Genomic DNA, 19,246 nt, shown 5'->3' on the forward strand with positions numbered 1-19,246 from the left:
CGGCCGACGGGATTTCTCTACCACATTTCCCTCTCCCGCGCTCGCTGTCGCCGGAGAAGAAGAAGAAGGATAGCTCGGCGACGACGTGACGGCGACGGCGACGGGACCACCAGCTGTCGACAAGCCGTGGAATGAGCTCACCAACTCACTCCCCGGAGGCCCCGCCGGCCAGTTGGTACGTGCGGACGACAAAGGAGCAATCGCCAGCCCCCGACCCGCCTGCGCCGTCGGATCGGGCGTCGGACGGCCCGGATGCCCCTCCGCGGGAGGCCGGACAGCCACCAGCCCAACCACTGGATAGCATTTCCCTCTTCCCGCCTCCCCCTCCGCCCTCCACCTCGCCATTGCCGTCGCCCTCCGAGCCGGCCCAAAAAAACACAGGGCGGGTGCGCTTCATGCCCCCGCGGAGCGCGCGCCCATGGCGTCCGTGCCCGCCTCCTGCCCGCGCCCGCCGCAGGCCGCCGTCCGCCACCTCCTCCCGCTGCCGCTCCAGCTCCAGCTCGTCTGCCGCCTGCGGAGGCTGCCGCTCCCGCAGCTAGGCCTCTCCGCCGCCGCGCGGAGGGGAGAGGCGCTCCCGCGGGCCGCGGAGGGGGGCGACGGGCGGGCCGCGGCCAAGGAGGAGGAGGTGGATGAGGAGGACGAGGAGGAGGATGTGGGAGGGAGGGAGGCGGGCGAGGACGACGTGGCTCGGGGGGCGGAGGGCGCGGGGGCGGCGAGGGGCTCCGGGCGGTTCGCCGCCGACTACATCTCGCTTGGCATCAGGGAGCCCGTCTACGAGGTAGGTCCCCGGCCAACTCCGGCCGGCCAGAAATTGAATTGTTGCAATCACACATTGCCATTGCCACATGAAAATCATCATCATCCACCAGGAATGCCCACCTCTGCTCTGAAACACAACCTCCATGCCCTCTTTCTGCAAAATTGTTCTGAAAGTGTTTCAGACTGCCACAGAATCGAGGCAGTCTGTAAAAACAAGCATTCGTGCCTCTAGTCTAGAAGGAAATACAGTAATTTGGTCATTCTGAATTTCTGACCACAAATATTTTTTCTTGAGCACGCATCAAAAGCGTGTCATTGCTTGTCGTGACCGAAAAATATGAAGGAGCAGTGTGTACTTTTGTTCTCCTATAGTTCAAATCAAGAGTTGGTATGCTAGTTTGATGACATGTTTTCCGAAAGGGTGGGTGGGCTTGGGATGGGGTATGCACAATTCAAGGTTTGGAGCTTACCATCATGCAAGATGCAAACTAACCCCCACCTCACCATCGAACTCTACTCAGGTGGTAGAAGTGAAAGCTAATGGAAGCGTGTCTACCGAAAAAATAAGCCGCCGGCAGCTACTGAAATCAAGTGGTATGTAAAATCAGTGTGTTTCCAATGCTCTGTACCACAACGCATTAACTTCATCATGTTCACCAATCATACTTGCTCGAACTCTCCATATGATTGCATAAACTCCATATACCACCACTACACATTACTTTGATTTTGGCTGGTTATAATTGTAAAATATTCTTGATACGGATGCTTAACATTCTTCTTTGTTGTTTTTAAGTGCTTGCACGCGATCTCATTTTACTCTTGTGCTGCCAGGCCTCCGTCTACGAGATACAAGAAGCGTTGACCCGTCACTATGGCTAATGAATTCAATGCCTTCCCTGCTGGTAACAGGAAACTTTCCAATATTTAACTATATAGGTCTCCCTCTGTTTGCTGTATTCTTGTCATCTGCATCTTTTCAGTTGTAAAAACAATAGATGCCGGGCGACAGACGACCTACTCCTAAGACAGCACAATTGTTTCCTTTTCTCCAAAAGTCAAAACCACCTGGTGTCTTTATAGTAGATTATGGATTTCACAAATACATGTACTTTAACAGATTGGAAAATAAGAAAATAAAGTTAAGTTCACTGCAATTTCTGTCAGACTCATAACATCAGCTGAAGTTGTGCTTAGTTATATGTTTCAGGAACCTTCACTATGACTGATTAAATGCTAATAGGCACTACTTGATTGCTTTGTATAAAAGATGGCTATATGACGGTTTATATGTAGCATGTAAACTCGTGTTTCACCATTTATTGTAGGTACGTGAACAGGCCATATTACTCAACCTTGGTTCCTTGCGAGCAATTGCTATGCATGAACGTGTCCTTATATTCAATTATAACAGGTCAGTTTGTATGTTTGTTCAGAAAAAGACCTACTGGCATTGGTGAACTTGTCATCGTTTGTGCTACAAACTTATCAGTTATTTTCTCTAACATGAGTAGCCCAGGAGGAAAGGTCTTTTTAGAGCTATTACGACCTCGGTTAAATCCAAGGAACATCAATGGTGGGCCTGCAATGCCTTTTCAACTTGAGGTAATAAATATATAGATACTATATTCATCTGCATTTGCAGTCTAAATGGTGTTAATTTGACAACGTGTTGCCTTGGCTATATGTTTTCTTCACTACCTATATCCTTAGAAAATAGAAACTTGGGAAGTTTTCTGTCTCTTGAGGTTTACTGATTTGAACTCACCCAGTATTTGGGAGCCTCAGCATTCGTAAAAGAGCTGCTTATTTCTGTTCATATCTATATCATATTTTTCCCAATGAATCATGTCGAACAGTTAAGTATTTTTAATTTAAAAGTAGCATAGCATCGTTACAAGTTGATTGTTCATCCTGAGTCCCCTTATCCAGTAAGTCGAATCTTGAAGAATAACTATACGGATATCATCCATGGTTTCCTAAATTCTTTATGGTTGTAGTGTACCCGTTTAATCTTCTTACATTCAGTTCAGTTAATAAAGTGGTAATAAGACATGATCTATTGTGGCCTTTCCATTTGAATTTGACAATATTTCATGCCATGCTTGCATTTTTCACAGAATTTGGGAGTACCGGTCTGTCAGACATTGGAGCGAGATGATATAATCTTTCATTGTGTTTTCATTATGTTCAGGTTGTTGAAGCTGCATTGCTTTCTAGAATACAAAGGCTGGAACGAAGATTAATGCATGTTGAACCTCGTGTGAGTACCTGAAAAGTCATGTCTCCTTAAGGTGTCTATGGTCTTCACATCAGTTGATATGCTTGTACAGAACCATATACGATGTTGTTCGCTTTCTTGGCGCACATTCATTTTAAGGGTAATCTGTAGTCTGTTCCTCAATAGATAACTTCGGTCACTTCTGGACTGTTGTTCCCTTTCCCTATTTCCTAGTTTAGCTTACACAATTTCATGCCGTGCCTTAACACCTGAGAGCCTTTTGGTCTCTTACAAGTGTCCAACTCCGGTGCAAATCCTCCTCCCTATAATACCTCTGCCAACTGAACTCGCCGGATGACTGCTACTTGCTAGCAATCAGTTTCAGCCGTCTAGTTGCCTGACCATAGTACTAAGTATTCTTTTGTAAATTGCCAGCAAGCTGAGATAGGACAAGTGCTATGTTGCTCACTGGGGCCCTGTTTGAACTTAATACCGTATCTGTGGTCAGGTCGCTGACTCTGCATCTTATTTTACACCCAAACAGTAGGGAAGAGCCTTGCCATGCTGGCTCTGCAGTTTCATTGTGATGAACTGGCGATCTTGTTATGGTGGAATGGAAAGTAGTGAAACACCTTAGGATAAGTTTTCCTTTTATTCCCTATGGACTGAAGCAAAGCCACTACTCCTCACGTTGTGATGGTTTAATATGACGCAAATTGATCAGAGACCGTCAATCAAGCAGCTGCATTTATGACAAATGCATCCTATTGTAATACCTAAAAAAGATAGTTAACATTGTTCTGGGTATCTGGGATTTCATCTCAGGTGGCTACATTGCTTGAAGTTCTACCAAATCGGTTGACAGGTGATGTTTTGGAGCAGCTTCGTCTAAGCAAACAATCATTGGTATTACAGCTGCCCTGAGAATCATCTCCTAGATTCATTTGGTAAATTAATTTAATTTTGCTTCTATATTCATCTGTCAAGGTCGAGCTGGGTTCACGGGCAGGTGATCTTAAACAAATGCTCATCGATCTCCTTGAAGATCCCCATGAAATTCGTCGAATATGCATTATGGGGAGAAATTGTACACTAGATAAAGTGAGTGATGATATGGAATGTTCTGTTCCATTAGAAAAGCAAGTTGCCGAAGGTACAGCTGAAATTTATCATTACGACTTTGCATCTTCTGCTCCTTCAGTATGTTACTCTACCATCTAATTACTTGGGCAATATCGTATGAAAAGCAATAGATTAATTTTTTGGATTACGGAGGTAGTTTTAGCTGGCAAAGTACAAAGGCATTTGTGATATTTTTATGAAGAAATGAAACAAATGAAAAGGAAGGCCCACTGATGAAGATGAAATGAAAACAACTGAAAGTATTTTCGTTATGTTTATGTGGAGCAGCTTGGAGTTTTGAGAAGGAATGTTTTTTTTTTTAAATTTGGTTATGTGGCTCAGAGTATTTCATTAGTAGTCACCTAATTGGTGTTCACTTGAATTTATTGGCAACTTTTGATCTCAACAGAGGAAGAGGAAGAAATTGAGATGCTATTGGAAAATTACCTTCAAAGGTGAGCTCTGCAACAAATTATTGTGTTTCATGTTGCTTCCTTGTGGTTTGTATTTTCATTAAGGTGTGCATTTTTACTGTCAGATGTGAATCATGCCATGGTCAAGCAGAGAGGCTTCTTGATTCTGCAAGAGAAATGGAAGATTCAATTGCAGTGAACTTAAGGTTTGTGCATTTTGATTAAGTTTGTTTTGGGTTCTACGCATAAGCAAGAATGTCGTGCCTTGAAGAACTGGGTTGAGGTCAATATAAAATGACTTAACCAGTATAAGTTGGTGGCTCCTACGTCTCTGACAACAGATGTATCAAACGATTCTGAGGATTACAGGATCTCGTATTTTGGTGCCGTTAAATATATGTAGCCAACTTGCTCATAAACAATGACATGACGTTTTCCCTTGCCACAGTTCCCGACGACTAGAAGTAAGCACAGTGGAGTTGCTTCTTCAGGTCGGAACATTTTGCGTCGCTGTAGGAGCATTAATCGCAGGTATACAAATCTGAGCATTTCACAACTTTGGGTACTTTCTTATTCACCAGAAGGTGGTTATTTTCCTACATGGCACTCCTAAACGATGCTGTTTATACCTGGCTAAATCACCGTGTTTCTTCATGTAGGGATATTCGGCATGAACCTCAAATCGTACCTGGAGAACAACACGGTATAGCATCGCACCCCTCAGATTTTATTCCGCTTTCAGTGACAGACACGTGCCGGCACTAGCCGTTGGATTCGTACCCGATGTAGCGTATGCCCGTCTTTTTTGACAGTTGGTTTGTTTTGGAGCAGTGGGCATTTTGGGCGACGACTGGCGGAATAGCAGTGGGAGCAGTAGCCGGGTTTTTCATCATGTACAAGTACCTAAAGGATAGGAAGATATTGTAGACACCATGCACCATATGCGGAATCGCCTAGAAATCTAGAACTGTAAATAAAGCGGTTTTGATCTCTTCTGGAGGCACGTATGGATCCATGACATGACATTGTTTTGGTGTGCTGGTGGATGCTTACACATACCAACTTGGGAGAAAGTGTTTTTCTGGATACTGATACACACGCCATACCAAGGAGCAAGCATTTTTCTGCTACTTTGCTGGGAATGTCATCCCCTTATTGAGCTGAGAAGGGAAAAAATCTGGAACTTTTATTGATGTTACTGATGATGTTGGAAATTCATGTAACATGTCCAGAATCCATTTTTGCTCCTACCGTGCTCATGGTTGCTGTTTTCCTGCTCATGTTTTTCAGAATCTATTTTTCCTATCATCCAAAACCCGCGACAGCGGTGATGATGACAAGCACTTCTGTTGTACTTACTCTCTTCGCCGCAAAATGTATGGAGTCTTTAGCTGATAATTATTACTATGTTAGTACATAGTAAATCACAACATGAGTAAATATTTTTGAAAGTGAATCTAGTGACAATTGTGAACACCATTGATTTTGTGAATAGTGCGAGCTCTCTCTGACTCGACCTCCCTAGATGTGCCATACTTATTGCATATCTAATTGAGTGAATTAAGCATGAAAAGGAAAAGAAAAAAGAAAAAAAAATATCCACACCAATCTCAACGTAAGATCAATGATATAGGACTTAGATGTGCAATACTTATGGCACATCTAGATGTGCTTTAGCAAAACTGTTTTTAATACAAAGACAACACGCGTTTCCCTCTCGAATCTCAATGATATGTTCTCTCAAAACAAAATAAAAAATCTCAATGATATGATGTTTTGTCACGCTGCTGCACGGTGTGCCGGTGGCCATGGGCAAAGGAAGACGAGACTGCGTCTTCCTGCGGGCTCACGGCAGCCGTCGGATCGGCCATCGACGTCCCAGGATTTTTCCCGTAACCGTCACGTCCAGTTCCGCGCAAAGCGCCCCCGAAGCGCGCGGCTGCACGGCTTCTCCGCGCGACACGTATCCACCTAGTACTACATCCCATCTCCAACCGCCGATGTCGTCGTCGTCGTCGTCCCCGCGGCCGGCGGCGCAGCGCCGGCGCCTGCACCCAGCCGCCTACCTCTCCGCGGCGGCCGCCCTCCTGGCCCTCGTCGCCGCGGCCTTCTCCCGCGCCCTCGCCCCCCGCTTCCCCAGCCCGCCCGACGCCCGCCGCTGCCGCCCCGACCCCGAGGGCTCCTGGTCCGCCGGCGTCTTCCTCGGCGACTCCCCGTTCGCCCTCAAGCCCATCGAACACGTACCTCAACGGCCCCAATTCCCCCCCTAGGCGCGTCGTCGTCGTCGCTCGTGGCGTTAATTTTGGCTTTCCGTGTGGTTCGCGTGCGTGCAGTGGGGAATCTCGGCGGACGCGGACGCGGGCGCGGCGTGGCCCGTCGCGAACCCGGCGGTGACGTGCGCGGACGTGGCGGAGGCCGGGTCCCCCAGCAGCTTCGTCGCCAGCCCCTTCCTCTTCCTCCAGGTTCGAACTACCAAACATCTGGACACCGAGAGGTGAAATCAGCAGTGGTACTTGTGAATTGTGATTCGTACCCTGCCGGCCATCTTTCATGTGAATTTTGACAACGACCATGATCGATTCCTGTTCTTGCCCTGATGGACGTGAAGCTAAATTCTCCTCAGGGTGATGCCATCTACATGTTTTTCGAGACGAAGAACCCCGTAACATCGCAAGGCGACATTGCCGCTGCCGTGAGCAAGGACGCCGGCGCGACATGGCAGCAGCTGGGCCTGGTGCTAGATGAGGAGTGGCATCTCTCCTACCCATACGTGTTCAGCTACAATAGCAAGGCAAATATCCCACTCGCAGCTGCTTATTTTATTTGTAACCAACAAGTTCATGTTGTAATCATTCTCACATGCGCTTCTTTGCTTGCCTATTGGCTCCACAGGTCTATATGATGCCTGAAAGTAGCAAGAACTGAGATCTCCGGTTGTATCGTGCGTTGGATTTCCCCCTTAAGTGGACACTGGAGAAGGTCCTTCTGGAGAAGCCACTTGTGGATTCAGTCATCATAAATTTCAGGGGTTCCTATTGGCTGCTTGGGTCAGATTTAAGTTCTTATGGTGCGAAGCAGAATGGAGAGCTCAGTATCTGGTATAGCAGCTCTCCTCTTGCTCCTTGGAATCCACACAGGCATAATACAATCGGTAGCATGGATAACGGGTCGAGTTTTAGAAATGGAGGCAGGCCATTCGTTTATGACGGCGATCTCTATCGTATAGGCAAACAGAGTGGTGGTGTGTCTGGCCATAGTATTAAAGTGTTCAGAGTAGAAATCCTAACAGCAAATGAATACAAGGAAATTGAGGTCCCATTTGTCTTTGACAAGCCCCGCAAGGCTCGAAATGCATGGAACGGTGCACGATCCCATCACCTTGATGTTCAATGGCTTCCATCAAGTCAACTCTGGATTGGGGTAACGGATGGTGATAGAGTGCCCTCAAACGATTCAGTTCACCGCCTGACCGTAGGGTACATGTTTTATGGAGTCACTCTGTTACTAGTTCTTCTGCTTGGTGGGCTTATTGGTGCAATTAGATGCACGATACCACTCAGATGGTATGTTCCACATACTGAGAAACGGGGTGACTTGTTACATGGAAAGCAGCAGTTCTTTCTGAAGTATAAGCTAAGCTCGCTGTTTTCCAGTTTGAACAAGTTGGGTTCTCTTCTTGGTGGGAGAATCAACTACAGAACTTGGAAGGGACGGGTTTATGTTGTGCTAGTAATACTAGTCTTAGTTTTTCTAACTTGTCTTGGAACTCACTGCGTATATGGTGGCAATGGTGCTGAAGAGCCATATCCAATCAAGGGTAGGTACTCGCAGTTCACGCTGTTAACTATGACATATGATGCCCGTCTTTGGAATCTGAAGATGTTTGTGGAGCATTACTCCAAATGTGCATCAGTGAGGGAGATTGTGGTTATCTGGAATAAAGGTCGCCCGCCAGTGCAAAATGAATTGAAGTCGGCTGTTCCTGTCAGGGTCAGAGTTGAAGATAAGAACACTCTGAACAATAGATTCAACATAGATGAAAAAATTAACACAAGAGCTGTTATGGAGCTTGATGATGATATCATGATGGCATGTGACGACTTAGAGCGTGGGTTCAAGGTATGGAGGGAGCACCCTAATAGGATTGTTGGGTACTACCCACGCCTCGCTGAAGGTACTCCACTGGAATACCGCAATGAGAGGTATGCTCGGCAACAAGGAGGTTATAACATGGTACTGACTGGAGCAGCATTCATGGATCATGGCTTGGCCTTTGAGAGGTATTGGAGCAAGAAGGCTGAGGTAGGAAGGAAGATGGTAGACAGTTTCTTCAATTGTGAGGATGTCCTTCTAAATTTTCTGTTTGCAAATGCAAGCTCAATGAGCACGGTGGAGTATGTAAAGCCAGCTTGGGCAATTGATATGTCTAAGTTTTCAGGAGTAGCCATTAGTCGAAACACACAAGCACATTATCATGTTAGGAGCAAATGCCTTGCTAAATTTTCAGAAGTCTATGGGAACTTATCTGCTAAAAGATTCTTTAGCAGTCGAGGTGATGGCTGGGATGTATAGTAACAGAGATAACTGGATACCTTTTTCTTGAGATTTGCATAGTCTGATTGGCTAAGTTTCCAAGTTGGTAGTTCAGGATGATTAGTGCAACACTGAAGTGACCGTTTGCATACAGTTAAGTATATTATCCCATTTCTATACGTCTCCAAAGATAACATATTTTATCGCATCTATGGTCCCACCTGTATATATTACTGGATACACTTTTTACCTTTTCAGTTGTTAATCAGAGTTGTATCGGGTTTGCAAACTGTAATTTGTCACTGTCAGTGTGCATGCAACTGCTACCATGGTTCAGAATGAATAGTTTGTTTTTTCATTTCAGATTACCAGATGTTGTTGGAAATGTTTTACATTTGCCATTTGCAGTCACAAGCTGTATTGCATGAAGAATACTATTGGATAAAAGAGGTATTTCTGTGTCGAAATATCACGCTCCATTCGGATTGGTATATATGTACTTCACATTTTCATGATGTGAACCAATGATCAATAACAATTATGAAGCAGAATCAGCTTCTTTTCCTACTACTTTTCCTTGGTAAATGAACCAAGAAGACTAAATCTACATTTATCAACTTCATCCAAAGGCCGCTTCGTCAACTTATGTATGCCTCAGGTTTGATAATAATCAAACAACCATCAAGAATCAGGAAAAGCCACCGCTTGAATCAAAACTTGCAGTTCTTCTTCAGGTAAACCACCACTTCTTGCTGCAACAAGTGCAGTAAAAGGGTCAATGTTTTGATTCTCAATCTAATAATTCTGCTGTAGTTTCAGGATAGATGAGATGTACAGTTAACTTACAATCAAGCAAAGGATGGCGCAGCCGGCAGCCCCAGGGAAAAGTGCATACCAAAGTTGTAAGTGGTGAAACTTCGGACCATCAATAAACAGGAGAGGCAAGCTCGCAGCTGCAGTTATCATAAAAAGAGGTGAGCTCAAAATATTTCTTTGCTGCATTTTGTAGCTGAAAAAAAGAAGGCACATATAAATAAGAGTTAAGTAAGACAAATTCAGTATTTCTGTTGAGGGTTTACCTGGAGGGTGCGAAGAGCCTGTGATGGTCATGAATGCTATGGATGCAGAAAGAGCTGCACCCCTTGCTAGCCATCCGGGCCCGAACAACGAAAGGGCTAGCACACCGATGGCCGCACAACCAATCTGAGCGATGAACATGTTATATTTCTGCAAGAATTTCCACCTGAAAGCGTTAGTATTGGTTATCCAGATCTCTCTTTTCACTGTAAGGCACATGAAAAAACTAGTATAACATGGCCTTTTACTACACTAAAAATTTCAGGAATCATCACAATTTATGGGTCTGTTGATGACTTGAGAAATCAATCACAGTGGGCTGAGACTTGAACAAAGTTCATAGTGTTCTAGTAGTATATATGCTTGATACCAACCGCTTATGAGCTTATGGATGGAGCACTTGAAGAATATTAATTTGCATAGTTCATTGGCTGGAAATTTTGTTTCAAAAATTAACATGAACTGATATGTTGAGTTACAGCCACTCTTGTGCATTCTGTAGTTACGAATATACTACTATTCTACCAACTCTCGGAGATGTACACTAGTAAGAAACGGTTAGATGCATTATGCACATAGATTTTCTTTGAAGGTAATCAGTGCATGCACTAGGTCATTGTAAATCTGCCCTAGGTTGTTCGTAGCTGTGTGTGATACAAATATATAAATAAAAAATTGGTGTTGACTTGTAAGGTAGGAACCTTGGCAGGTGGTGAGTCTGGAGCGGTGAAGAGCACGGCGCAGACGGCCCCCAGTGGTGCAATTGTCAATGACACTCCCTTGAAGGCCATCATTTGGTCCATCCTTCCCAGCACCGCCATCGCCAAGAAGGCGCCTGCATCATCATAATTTCAGCTTGAGCATGAGCATGACCGGACAATATCTCAAACCGGAGGCCTTACTCCTGATGAAAAATTATTGGTAATACTGCTAATGAAACTCTATGGCTTTGCAAATAAAGATGCTCTCAAATGGTTAAAATCTTTGTGTGGCAGGTGCCATTGAAGAGAGGAAACCCATATCCGGCAACACCTATCTGACACGAACGGCCGGGAAGAGAGCATGAAGATCCGGGAACACCACACCACACACCAGCCAAGCGGAGAGAGAGCATCGAAGCTTAAGAACTCGGACGGGCTCACCGGCGGAAGGCCAGAGGACGTCGCTGGCGCTGACGCCGCGGGGCGACGCCGGCCTGACATTGGCCGTCGCCGCTGACGCGACGGCGGATAGGCCTCGCCTCCTCGTCCTCCCGCTTAATAAGCCTGCGGCGTTGCCGGTGGCCTTGCGCGAGAGGAGATGCGCCTGCCTGCCGCCGCCGCCATTGACGTGCAGGAGGACAGGTGAGGAGGAGGACGCGTGGGACGCCGCTGCCAGACACCGCGATCCTGCTCGTGCCAGGGCGTTGCTGCTGGTGCAGCCAAATGAGCCAATGCCGGGCCGCACTGCCATGCTTTTGTCTCTCTCTCTCTCCACCCACCCCCTCTCTCTGCCCTTCTTCCTGGTTGGTTCCTCTCTCTCTCTCTCTCTCTCTCCTGGAGGCCCGAGAAGGACAAGGTATTTAAACGAGTAAGATAAGGTGCGAGAGGAGGAGGAGGAGGGGGATGGGGTCGGGGGAGGAAAGATGGATGGCCTCTTGGGTGCGCGAGGAGAGGGAGGGAGACGAGCTGCCGAGAGACTAGTCGGGGGAGAAAGAGCTCTTCGGCGGCGTGGAGAGTCGCTGCCTAGCTAGCTAGAAACGGCGAGATATATATACATACTGACTGTCATGCGTGCGCGCGCTTTTTACTTATCTTATTCCAAGTGGATCTCTCTGGGGCTGGGGCTGGGGCTGGGTCTGAGTAGGCCGCCGATTGGATCGCCGGGAAGGAAGGTCTGGGATCCGCTGGCTGGTAGTACTTGGTCATCGCTCTGGCTCCGCCAACCGATTCCATCCATATGCTAACCGTCCGTCCGTCAGTGGTGGCATATCTCCACGTGCGGTGCGGCACGCATGGGCCAATCGAAATGAAACCCCAGGCGGTTTTCATGCTGGGTTTACCCTTGAAATGGTGACCGCCGGGTCCGTTCGTTCGTTAAATGGCCAAAGTCAGAGAACGTTCCTAAAGAAATACTCCTTCCGTTCTAAATTACTCGTCACATAAATGGATATATCTAGAACTAAAATACATCTAGATGCATCCATACCTGCGACAAGTAATTCGGAACGGAGGGAGTAGTACAATGAAAGGATCTTCTAATAAGTTTCTTTTTACCCCACGTATAAAATTTGGTCAGAGTCAAACTACACAAAGTTTGATCAAATTTACATCAAGAAATACGAACGTCTATAATACCAAAAAACTGTATAGTATGAAAATATATCGACTTCATATTGTAAATGATGATATTTTCTAATATGAAGTTAGTCAAACTTTTATATAGAGTTTGACTTTGACCAAACTTTATATGACTAAAAGGAAATGGAGGAAGCACCTAAATGTAAGACGTCTTTGCAGTTTAACCAAATTAAACTGCAAAAACATCTTACATTCAGGACAGAGCGGTAAAATTTGGGTGGCCGATAGATTGTCTCTGCACTTCTTGCACTACATGTTGGCATGTCCTAGAAGTAAAGACTGATTACCGCAGTAGTATGATGGGGGTAGGTCTGTGGTGATATTTTGGCATGTGCCAAAGCTCAAGCTCAGTACTATTCTGTCGTTGCATTATTGGTTGCATCTGCAACAGAGATGTGGTGATGGCATCGCTGCCTGCCAGCGCCAAGCCTAACATGCGCATTAGTATACCTTTGTTTTTATTATATACTGTATAAAATAAACTATGCACGCAGTTTAACTTTTTATTTTATTAGGGTGCATTATAATTATTTATACTAGGTAAACTGTTGACTAGAACAAATTTGCATGTGCAATTTCGGGGATCCAAAGCCTGACTCCTGTTGAATTAAAGCAGTAGCCATTCGAGCTCGAGGGTCCAAGCGAACCACTTGGAAGAAAAAGAATATTGAACAACAGAAGCAGCACAGTGTCAACCTCAAGAGGGCGGCTCTTGGTACCAACCAAAGATCCAGCCACTGTTTGGTTGCTGTGCCTGCCACCCAGTAAACAAGTCCACAAGTCGTCGGCATCCCGTTTACATCGTACCCTGGCGAGCGAGCAACGCCGTCGGTCAGGGTTGGTTCGCACGCAAGTAATTCGAGTATGGTAGATAGTCAAAAAGATGAAAGATCGAGCAAGTATAGTGAACGCCGTATCACATCAACTTGGAAATGGAAACTGTTTTTCAAATTTTCAGAAAAGATGTGCACCTTTCCAAACTATAAGGCGCACTTGATTTATATTCACGTTCTCCGCTGTATAGTCTCGACAACAGTTTTCACGTCCTTTATTGTCCGGGCTTCACTGCTCAATCTCGCCCCTCCTTGGCTCTCTAGTGTTTGGCCCTCTTGCCGGGAATCTTCGTTCGACGGCTCCTAGAGCTGCGTTCCAGGGCTTTGTTCGGGAGCACCTGTTCTCCTTCGATGCCCCCTCTAGCTTTGATGTCCCGGTCGCTCTGGCTATCCCCCTTCCTTCGGTTCGACTGCTGCAACCTCGGTGCTCACTAGTGCACTCAAATTCCGGATTGGCTCGCCGAGAGCCGATTGTCGCATCCCCCCTATGGCGATTTCATCTTCCAAAGACATCAGAAACAACTACAAAGATATACTGATCAAGCGTCCATAGATACAATGATCAATTACTTACAAGCAACATAAAATTAAAAGAAACTGAGAAACAACCCCATGCGGCAGATACATGGTGCAATCAAGACATGGCACATGCCAAAGACATCACAAGTAACTGCCAACACAAACTTGAGCTTGATCCGTCGAGATCTTCGTCCGCCGAAGCAGTCATCACCAAAAAAGCAACATTGATCTTGTGGGAGACACCAAAGTAAAAGGAGTAAGCCCTAGTCCACTCCCGAATGATGAAAACCTAGGTACAATGACAACCGTCTTCGTCGCCGAAAAGGCTACAACCTTCTTGTCCCGGATTGAAAGAACGTAGCACTGTCCGTAGTCGGAGTGGTTCTGCAATAACCCGAATGAACACATGACAACAAGGTTATCAGGAAGGGACATCAACAATGAACAATCCACATTACACCACATGAGACTTGTCATTGCAATGGCATGGCCATGCAGAAAACGTAATATAGACCGAACCTCGTGGCGAGATCCGATCCGTCGTTGCGGCCCGACCTTTCACGACACTCCACCACCAATAGCAGTAATCTCTCGCCCGCGCACGCGATGTACACGATGTAGAGGGTTTGAACCTTGTGGCCCAGCACGAGAAAACCAATCTCGACGAAGGTACTCACGCGCAAAACAATTTCCACGAAGAGAAATCGCAACACAGAGGTTTTCTAAAGATCCCTCCAAAACTTGATACGGGTGTCTACCCTAAAAACACATCGTGTCTATTTCATAAAAATATAACCTGCCTTTTACATCCATGCACAATGGCTTTAAATAACTGACTTGAACCTGGCCTAAACCCCTCACGCATGCACTCAACTTTGGAAAGAAAATAAACTAGTATAAAATATAAGAGTCCAATCTTTTTACATCTCAGATTGGATTTTCTAGCTAGTTTAACCCTGTATGCCATCTTTCTTTCTGGTGGCCCCATCCTACATCCTGTAGAGATAAACAACTCCATGCATTAAGTCTCCTGCCCATATCTATCTTGTAAGCCTTCTTGCATGGCAGGAACAAATATAATATACATCGCCATGCCTTGTATTTGTAGTTACCAAACATACATGATCTCTTTCCTTTTTTGCAACTCCAAGAAAAGACCTTCCATGCAAGAACGCATGCATCACTTTGCTTCATACTAGTCCATCGTATCAACTCCATGCTTGCTCCCCTAGTCAGCCCACGTGTAGTTTCATGATCAACAACAATTAGAGCTTTATCTCGAACAATACCAGTAGCATATTCGACCATAGGTGTAGACTTTGTTTTGTTAGCAGCGACCATCATAAATAAATTACACACGGTCATATCATCCTCTCCCCCTTGCAACGAAACCGTCCTCGGTTTCGAGTCGATGTGTTCAGCAAAATTCTTATCTATAGACTGCACCATGATTGTAGAAATTTTACCAGCTTGAACCTTCTTCTTCGTTGCTTCTCCCTCCTCTTTAATCTTTTCCTGATGTTCTTTCCTCCAAGCAATATAACGCTCCTCACCCATGGGCACGAGCATGCACTTCTTACCCTTCTTAATGGTATATTTGTGTGTTTGACCATCATACACAACATCGTGCTCTTTGTACCATGGCTTGCCCAGCAACAAGTGACACGAAACCATCGGTGCCGGAATCACATCGCACAAAACCTCACAAAAATAATTTCCCAACAAAAACGGTACCTTGGTTTGCTGCGTGACAGTGAGCTCTTCTTGGCCCCAACGAAACAAGTATGGTTGTGGACGTGGTGTCATTGGTAGATTCGACTTCTCCACCATCTCGATGCTTGCAGCGTTGATCAAATTCATGTGATCGATCGTCATGGCACATGATCTCTCTCTCTCACCACCACACACGTGTGAAAAAGCCCGGTCCAACGGCCTTCCTCCTCCAACTAAAATCCATAGCTTAACTTACTGAATGATGATGTCCTCACCATCTTCTCCATAGTGTCGTGAACAACCTGATGCTCTGATACCACCTGATATAGACCGAACCTCATGGCAAGATCTGATCCGTCGTTGCGGCCCGACCTTTCACGACACTCCACCACCAATAGCAGTAACCTCTCGCCCGCGCACGCGATGTACACGATGTAGAGGGTTTGAACCTTGCGGCCCAGCACGAGAAAACCAATCTCGACGAAGGTACTCACGCGCAAAACAATTTCCACGAAGAGAAATCGCAACACAGAGGTTTTCTAAAGATCCCTCCAAAACTTGATACGGGTGTCTACCCTAAAAACACATCGTGTCTATTTCATAAAAATATAACCTGCCTTTTACATCCATGCACAATGGCTTTAAATAACTGACTTGAACCTGGCCTAAACCCCTCACGCACGCACTCAACTTTGGAAAGAAAATAAACTAGTATAAAATATAAGAGTCCAATCTTTTTACATCTCAGATTGGATTTTCTAGCTAGTTTAACCCTGTACGCCATCTTTCTTTCTGGTGGGCCCCATCCTACATCCTGTAGAGATAAACAACTCCATGCATTAAGTCTCCTGCCCGTATCTATCTTGTAAGCCTTCTTGCATGGCAGGAACAAATATAATATACATCGTCGTGCCTTGTATTTGTAGTTACCAAACATACATGATCTCTTTCTTTTTTTGCAACTCCAAGAAAAGACCTTCCATGCAAGAACGCATGCATCACTTTGCTTCATACTAGTCCATTGTATCAACTCCATGCTTGCTCCCCTAGTCAGCCCACATGTAGTTTCATGATCAACAACAATTAGAGCTTTATCTTGAACAATACCAGTAGCATATTCGACCATAGGTGTAGACTTTGTTTTGTTAGCAGCGACCATCATAAATAAATTACACACGGTCATATCAAAACGCGCATTCAGGAAAGGAATGTGAAACAAATAGACATGATGAGATAGGTCGACACCACCACACAGTCCTCAAGAACAAAGCCGCCATCGACATCCGCCGGCACATACCAACTAGATAACCACCTTGTTGGAAATATGCCCTAGAGTCAATAATAAAATGGTTATTATTATATTTCCCTGTTCATGATAATTTTCTATTGTTCATGCTATAATTGTGTTATCTGGAAATCGTAATACATGTGTGAATACATAGACCACAACATGTCCCTAGTGAGCCTCTAGTTGACTAGCTCGTTGATCAATAGATGGTTACGATTTCCTGACCATGGACATTGGATGTCATTGATAACGGGATCACATCATTAGGAGAATGATGTGATGGACAAGACCCAATCCTAATCATAGCACAAGATCGTGTAGTTCGTCTGGTAGAGCTTTTCTAAGTGTCAAGTATCATTTCCTTAGACCATGAGATTGTGCAACTCCCGGATACCGTAGGAGTGCTTTGGGTGTACCAAACGTCACAACGTAACACTACTAGGGAAAAGCCTAGCAGCAGCACGGGTTTTCGGCCTTTTAGTAGCGCGGGGGCCGGCACTACTAATAAGGCGCTACAGCTAACGTATAGCAGTAGCGCTGGTCCACCCGCGCTACTGCTACACAAGTGTTGCAGCAGCACGCTTAAAGGAACCTCGCTGCTGCTAATAGCTATAGCGCGCTTCCCCTGCGCGCGCTACTGCTACAACCGCGCTGCTGCTAACTTTTCTCCACTCGCTACTGCTAATTTTAGTAGTTTTTTGTTTTTTTCGGCATATTTGTTTTGTATTTGAACAGGCTTTATAGAAGAATCTTTAGCACATACAAATGTCATCATGATACACATACAAATGCCTGCGAGACCACAAATGTAATCATAGCATATACATACAAATAGTCTCGTCATAATCATCATCCAACACAAAGAGGTATCTTGTCATCATCTCGAAAATAGCGATACATGCAAGTCTCGAATACTTGCAACTACAATGTTATCCATCTAAACAAAGGTATACGCGAGAAGAGCTATCACTATGAGTGAGAGCGGAACTATGCAGTACATGAGATGGCGGTTACGAGTCCTCTCTTGCGCTAGCGTGAACCTCAAGTAACTAGCTTCTCCTTCTTGTCTGCTTTTGAAGCCTTTATGGTTGGCGTCCGAGAACCCATTCACTTGCGCCTGACACTCATGCCACTCGTTGTACACCCCCGGAACCTTCCCTTTGTACACAACATAGCAGTTCCATCTCGCCATCAAGAAACTAGGTACCTGTTAGAGATGCATGTTCATGAAGAGGATGTACAATCATATATATGCAACAAAATATACTAGAGAACACCGAAAAAGAAAGGATTAGCAACTAGATGCAACTAGGGATCGTGGACATCACAAAGTTGCATCGCTACAAATAGTATACAAGTTCAACCGACACATATCATCATCATCGGCATCATAAATCACGAAGTTCCATCCTTCCATATCATCGAGGATGGACCCTAGCTTCTTGAACGGCGTGAGGTCTAGACGTTGCATGCCTATGCGAGTTCGGACGTCAGCTCGCGATATAGGGCCGTGGTGGAACATCCCCTTCTCATCGACGACTTCTTTCATGATGATCGTCGCAATGTCGCTTTGGATGCGAAAGAAGTCATCTCTAAGTTTATAATCCGCTTCTCCATGAGATTCTAGCCACTTGTTGATATGATCATCATTTTTGCTTCTCATGCGAAGCTTTTGGTGATCCGTGTTGAACTGAATCATGAGATGGAGGATGTAGAATCCATCCTTCTTGCTTGGTTTTGGGACTTGGATGCAGGAGAAGTTAATTTTATGCGCGAAACCCATCTTCTTGTTCCTTTGTTTCCTGATCTGCATGTGGCCAGCTCTAAAGCTGAAGCCTTGGAGAGCATCATCTAGAATATTCATTATGTGGGTGTAGTCTTTTTTCTCATAGTCTCTGGAAGGGTCAAAATACACGGCGTGGGAGACTTGCGGATAAAGAACGATAAGGACGGCGTGCCCGTTGCTGCGGGGAAAAGACACCTCAAATTATTCCCCATAGAGAGAGAAGGAATGATTGAAATGTATGAAAGGGTTGTTCGAAACTGACTTACTTTGGATGATAAGGCACGAGGACAATTTCGGCATGACCTTTGCTAAAAAATGGACATATTGAGCGCCTGAAATTCACCGGAACGGAAATGAATCAACATTCCGGCTTAACATAGGCAACTCGGATCATTTACCAAAACATGACATGTCCAAAACATGACATATCCACATATCACATGTCCAGTTCAAATTTGCATATAAATTCAACAAATTTTGAAACCTATCTAAATTCATAACTAAATAGATAACCTAATTAACATAAATAAAACCTAAGTAAATTAACCCTAGCTAGCAGAGAGAGAGAGGGGGGGTGGTTTACAGAGGGTGCAAGGCGAGGAGGCAGGCCCGACGACGGCCGAGGTTGGGAGGGGAGGAAGCA

General features: G+C 45.3%; 2 protein-coding genes and 1 pseudogene across 2 annotated transcripts; 2 read left to right on the top strand and 1 right to left on the bottom strand.

The window, feature by feature from the left end:
- The first annotated feature begins 351 nt into the window (after window positions 1–351).
- LOC119287057 (magnesium transporter MRS2-A, chloroplastic-like) lies at window positions 352–5,774 on the top strand. The gene is made up of 13 exons (XM_037566551.1): window positions 352–778; window positions 1,281–1,353; window positions 1,594–1,664; window positions 2,088–2,173; window positions 2,274–2,364; window positions 2,954–3,022; window positions 3,806–3,886; window positions 3,968–4,133; window positions 4,512–4,557; window positions 4,641–4,721; window positions 4,964–5,046; window positions 5,175–5,218; window positions 5,347–5,774. The coding sequence occupies exons 1-13, from the start codon at window positions 419–421 to the stop codon at window positions 5,440–5,442; spliced, it is 1,347 nt and encodes a 448-aa protein (XP_037422448.1). The 5' UTR covers window positions 352–418; the 3' UTR covers window positions 5,443–5,774.
- Window positions 5,775–6,323: 549 nt separating this feature from the next.
- On the top strand, window positions 6,324–9,800 carry LOC119283717 (annotated as a pseudogene).
- On the bottom strand, window positions 9,506–11,812 carry LOC119287058. The gene is made up of 5 exons (XM_037566552.1): window positions 11,268–11,812; window positions 10,827–10,960; window positions 10,128–10,275; window positions 9,895–10,001; window positions 9,506–9,800 (listed from the first exon to the last, which is right to left on the bottom strand). Exons 1-5 carry the CDS (start codon window positions 11,575–11,577, stop codon window positions 9,759–9,761), a joined length of 741 nt encoding a protein of 246 aa, XP_037422449.1. The 5' UTR covers window positions 11,578–11,812; the 3' UTR covers window positions 9,506–9,758.
- Window positions 11,813–19,246: the final 7,434 nt, after the last annotated feature.

Source organism: Triticum dicoccoides, chromosome 4A, assembly GCF_002162155.2.
Source record: "Triticum dicoccoides isolate Atlit2015 ecotype Zavitan chromosome 4A, WEW_v2.0, whole genome shotgun sequence".
NCBI classification, from domain to species: domain Eukaryota; kingdom Viridiplantae; phylum Streptophyta; class Magnoliopsida; order Poales; family Poaceae; genus Triticum; species Triticum dicoccoides.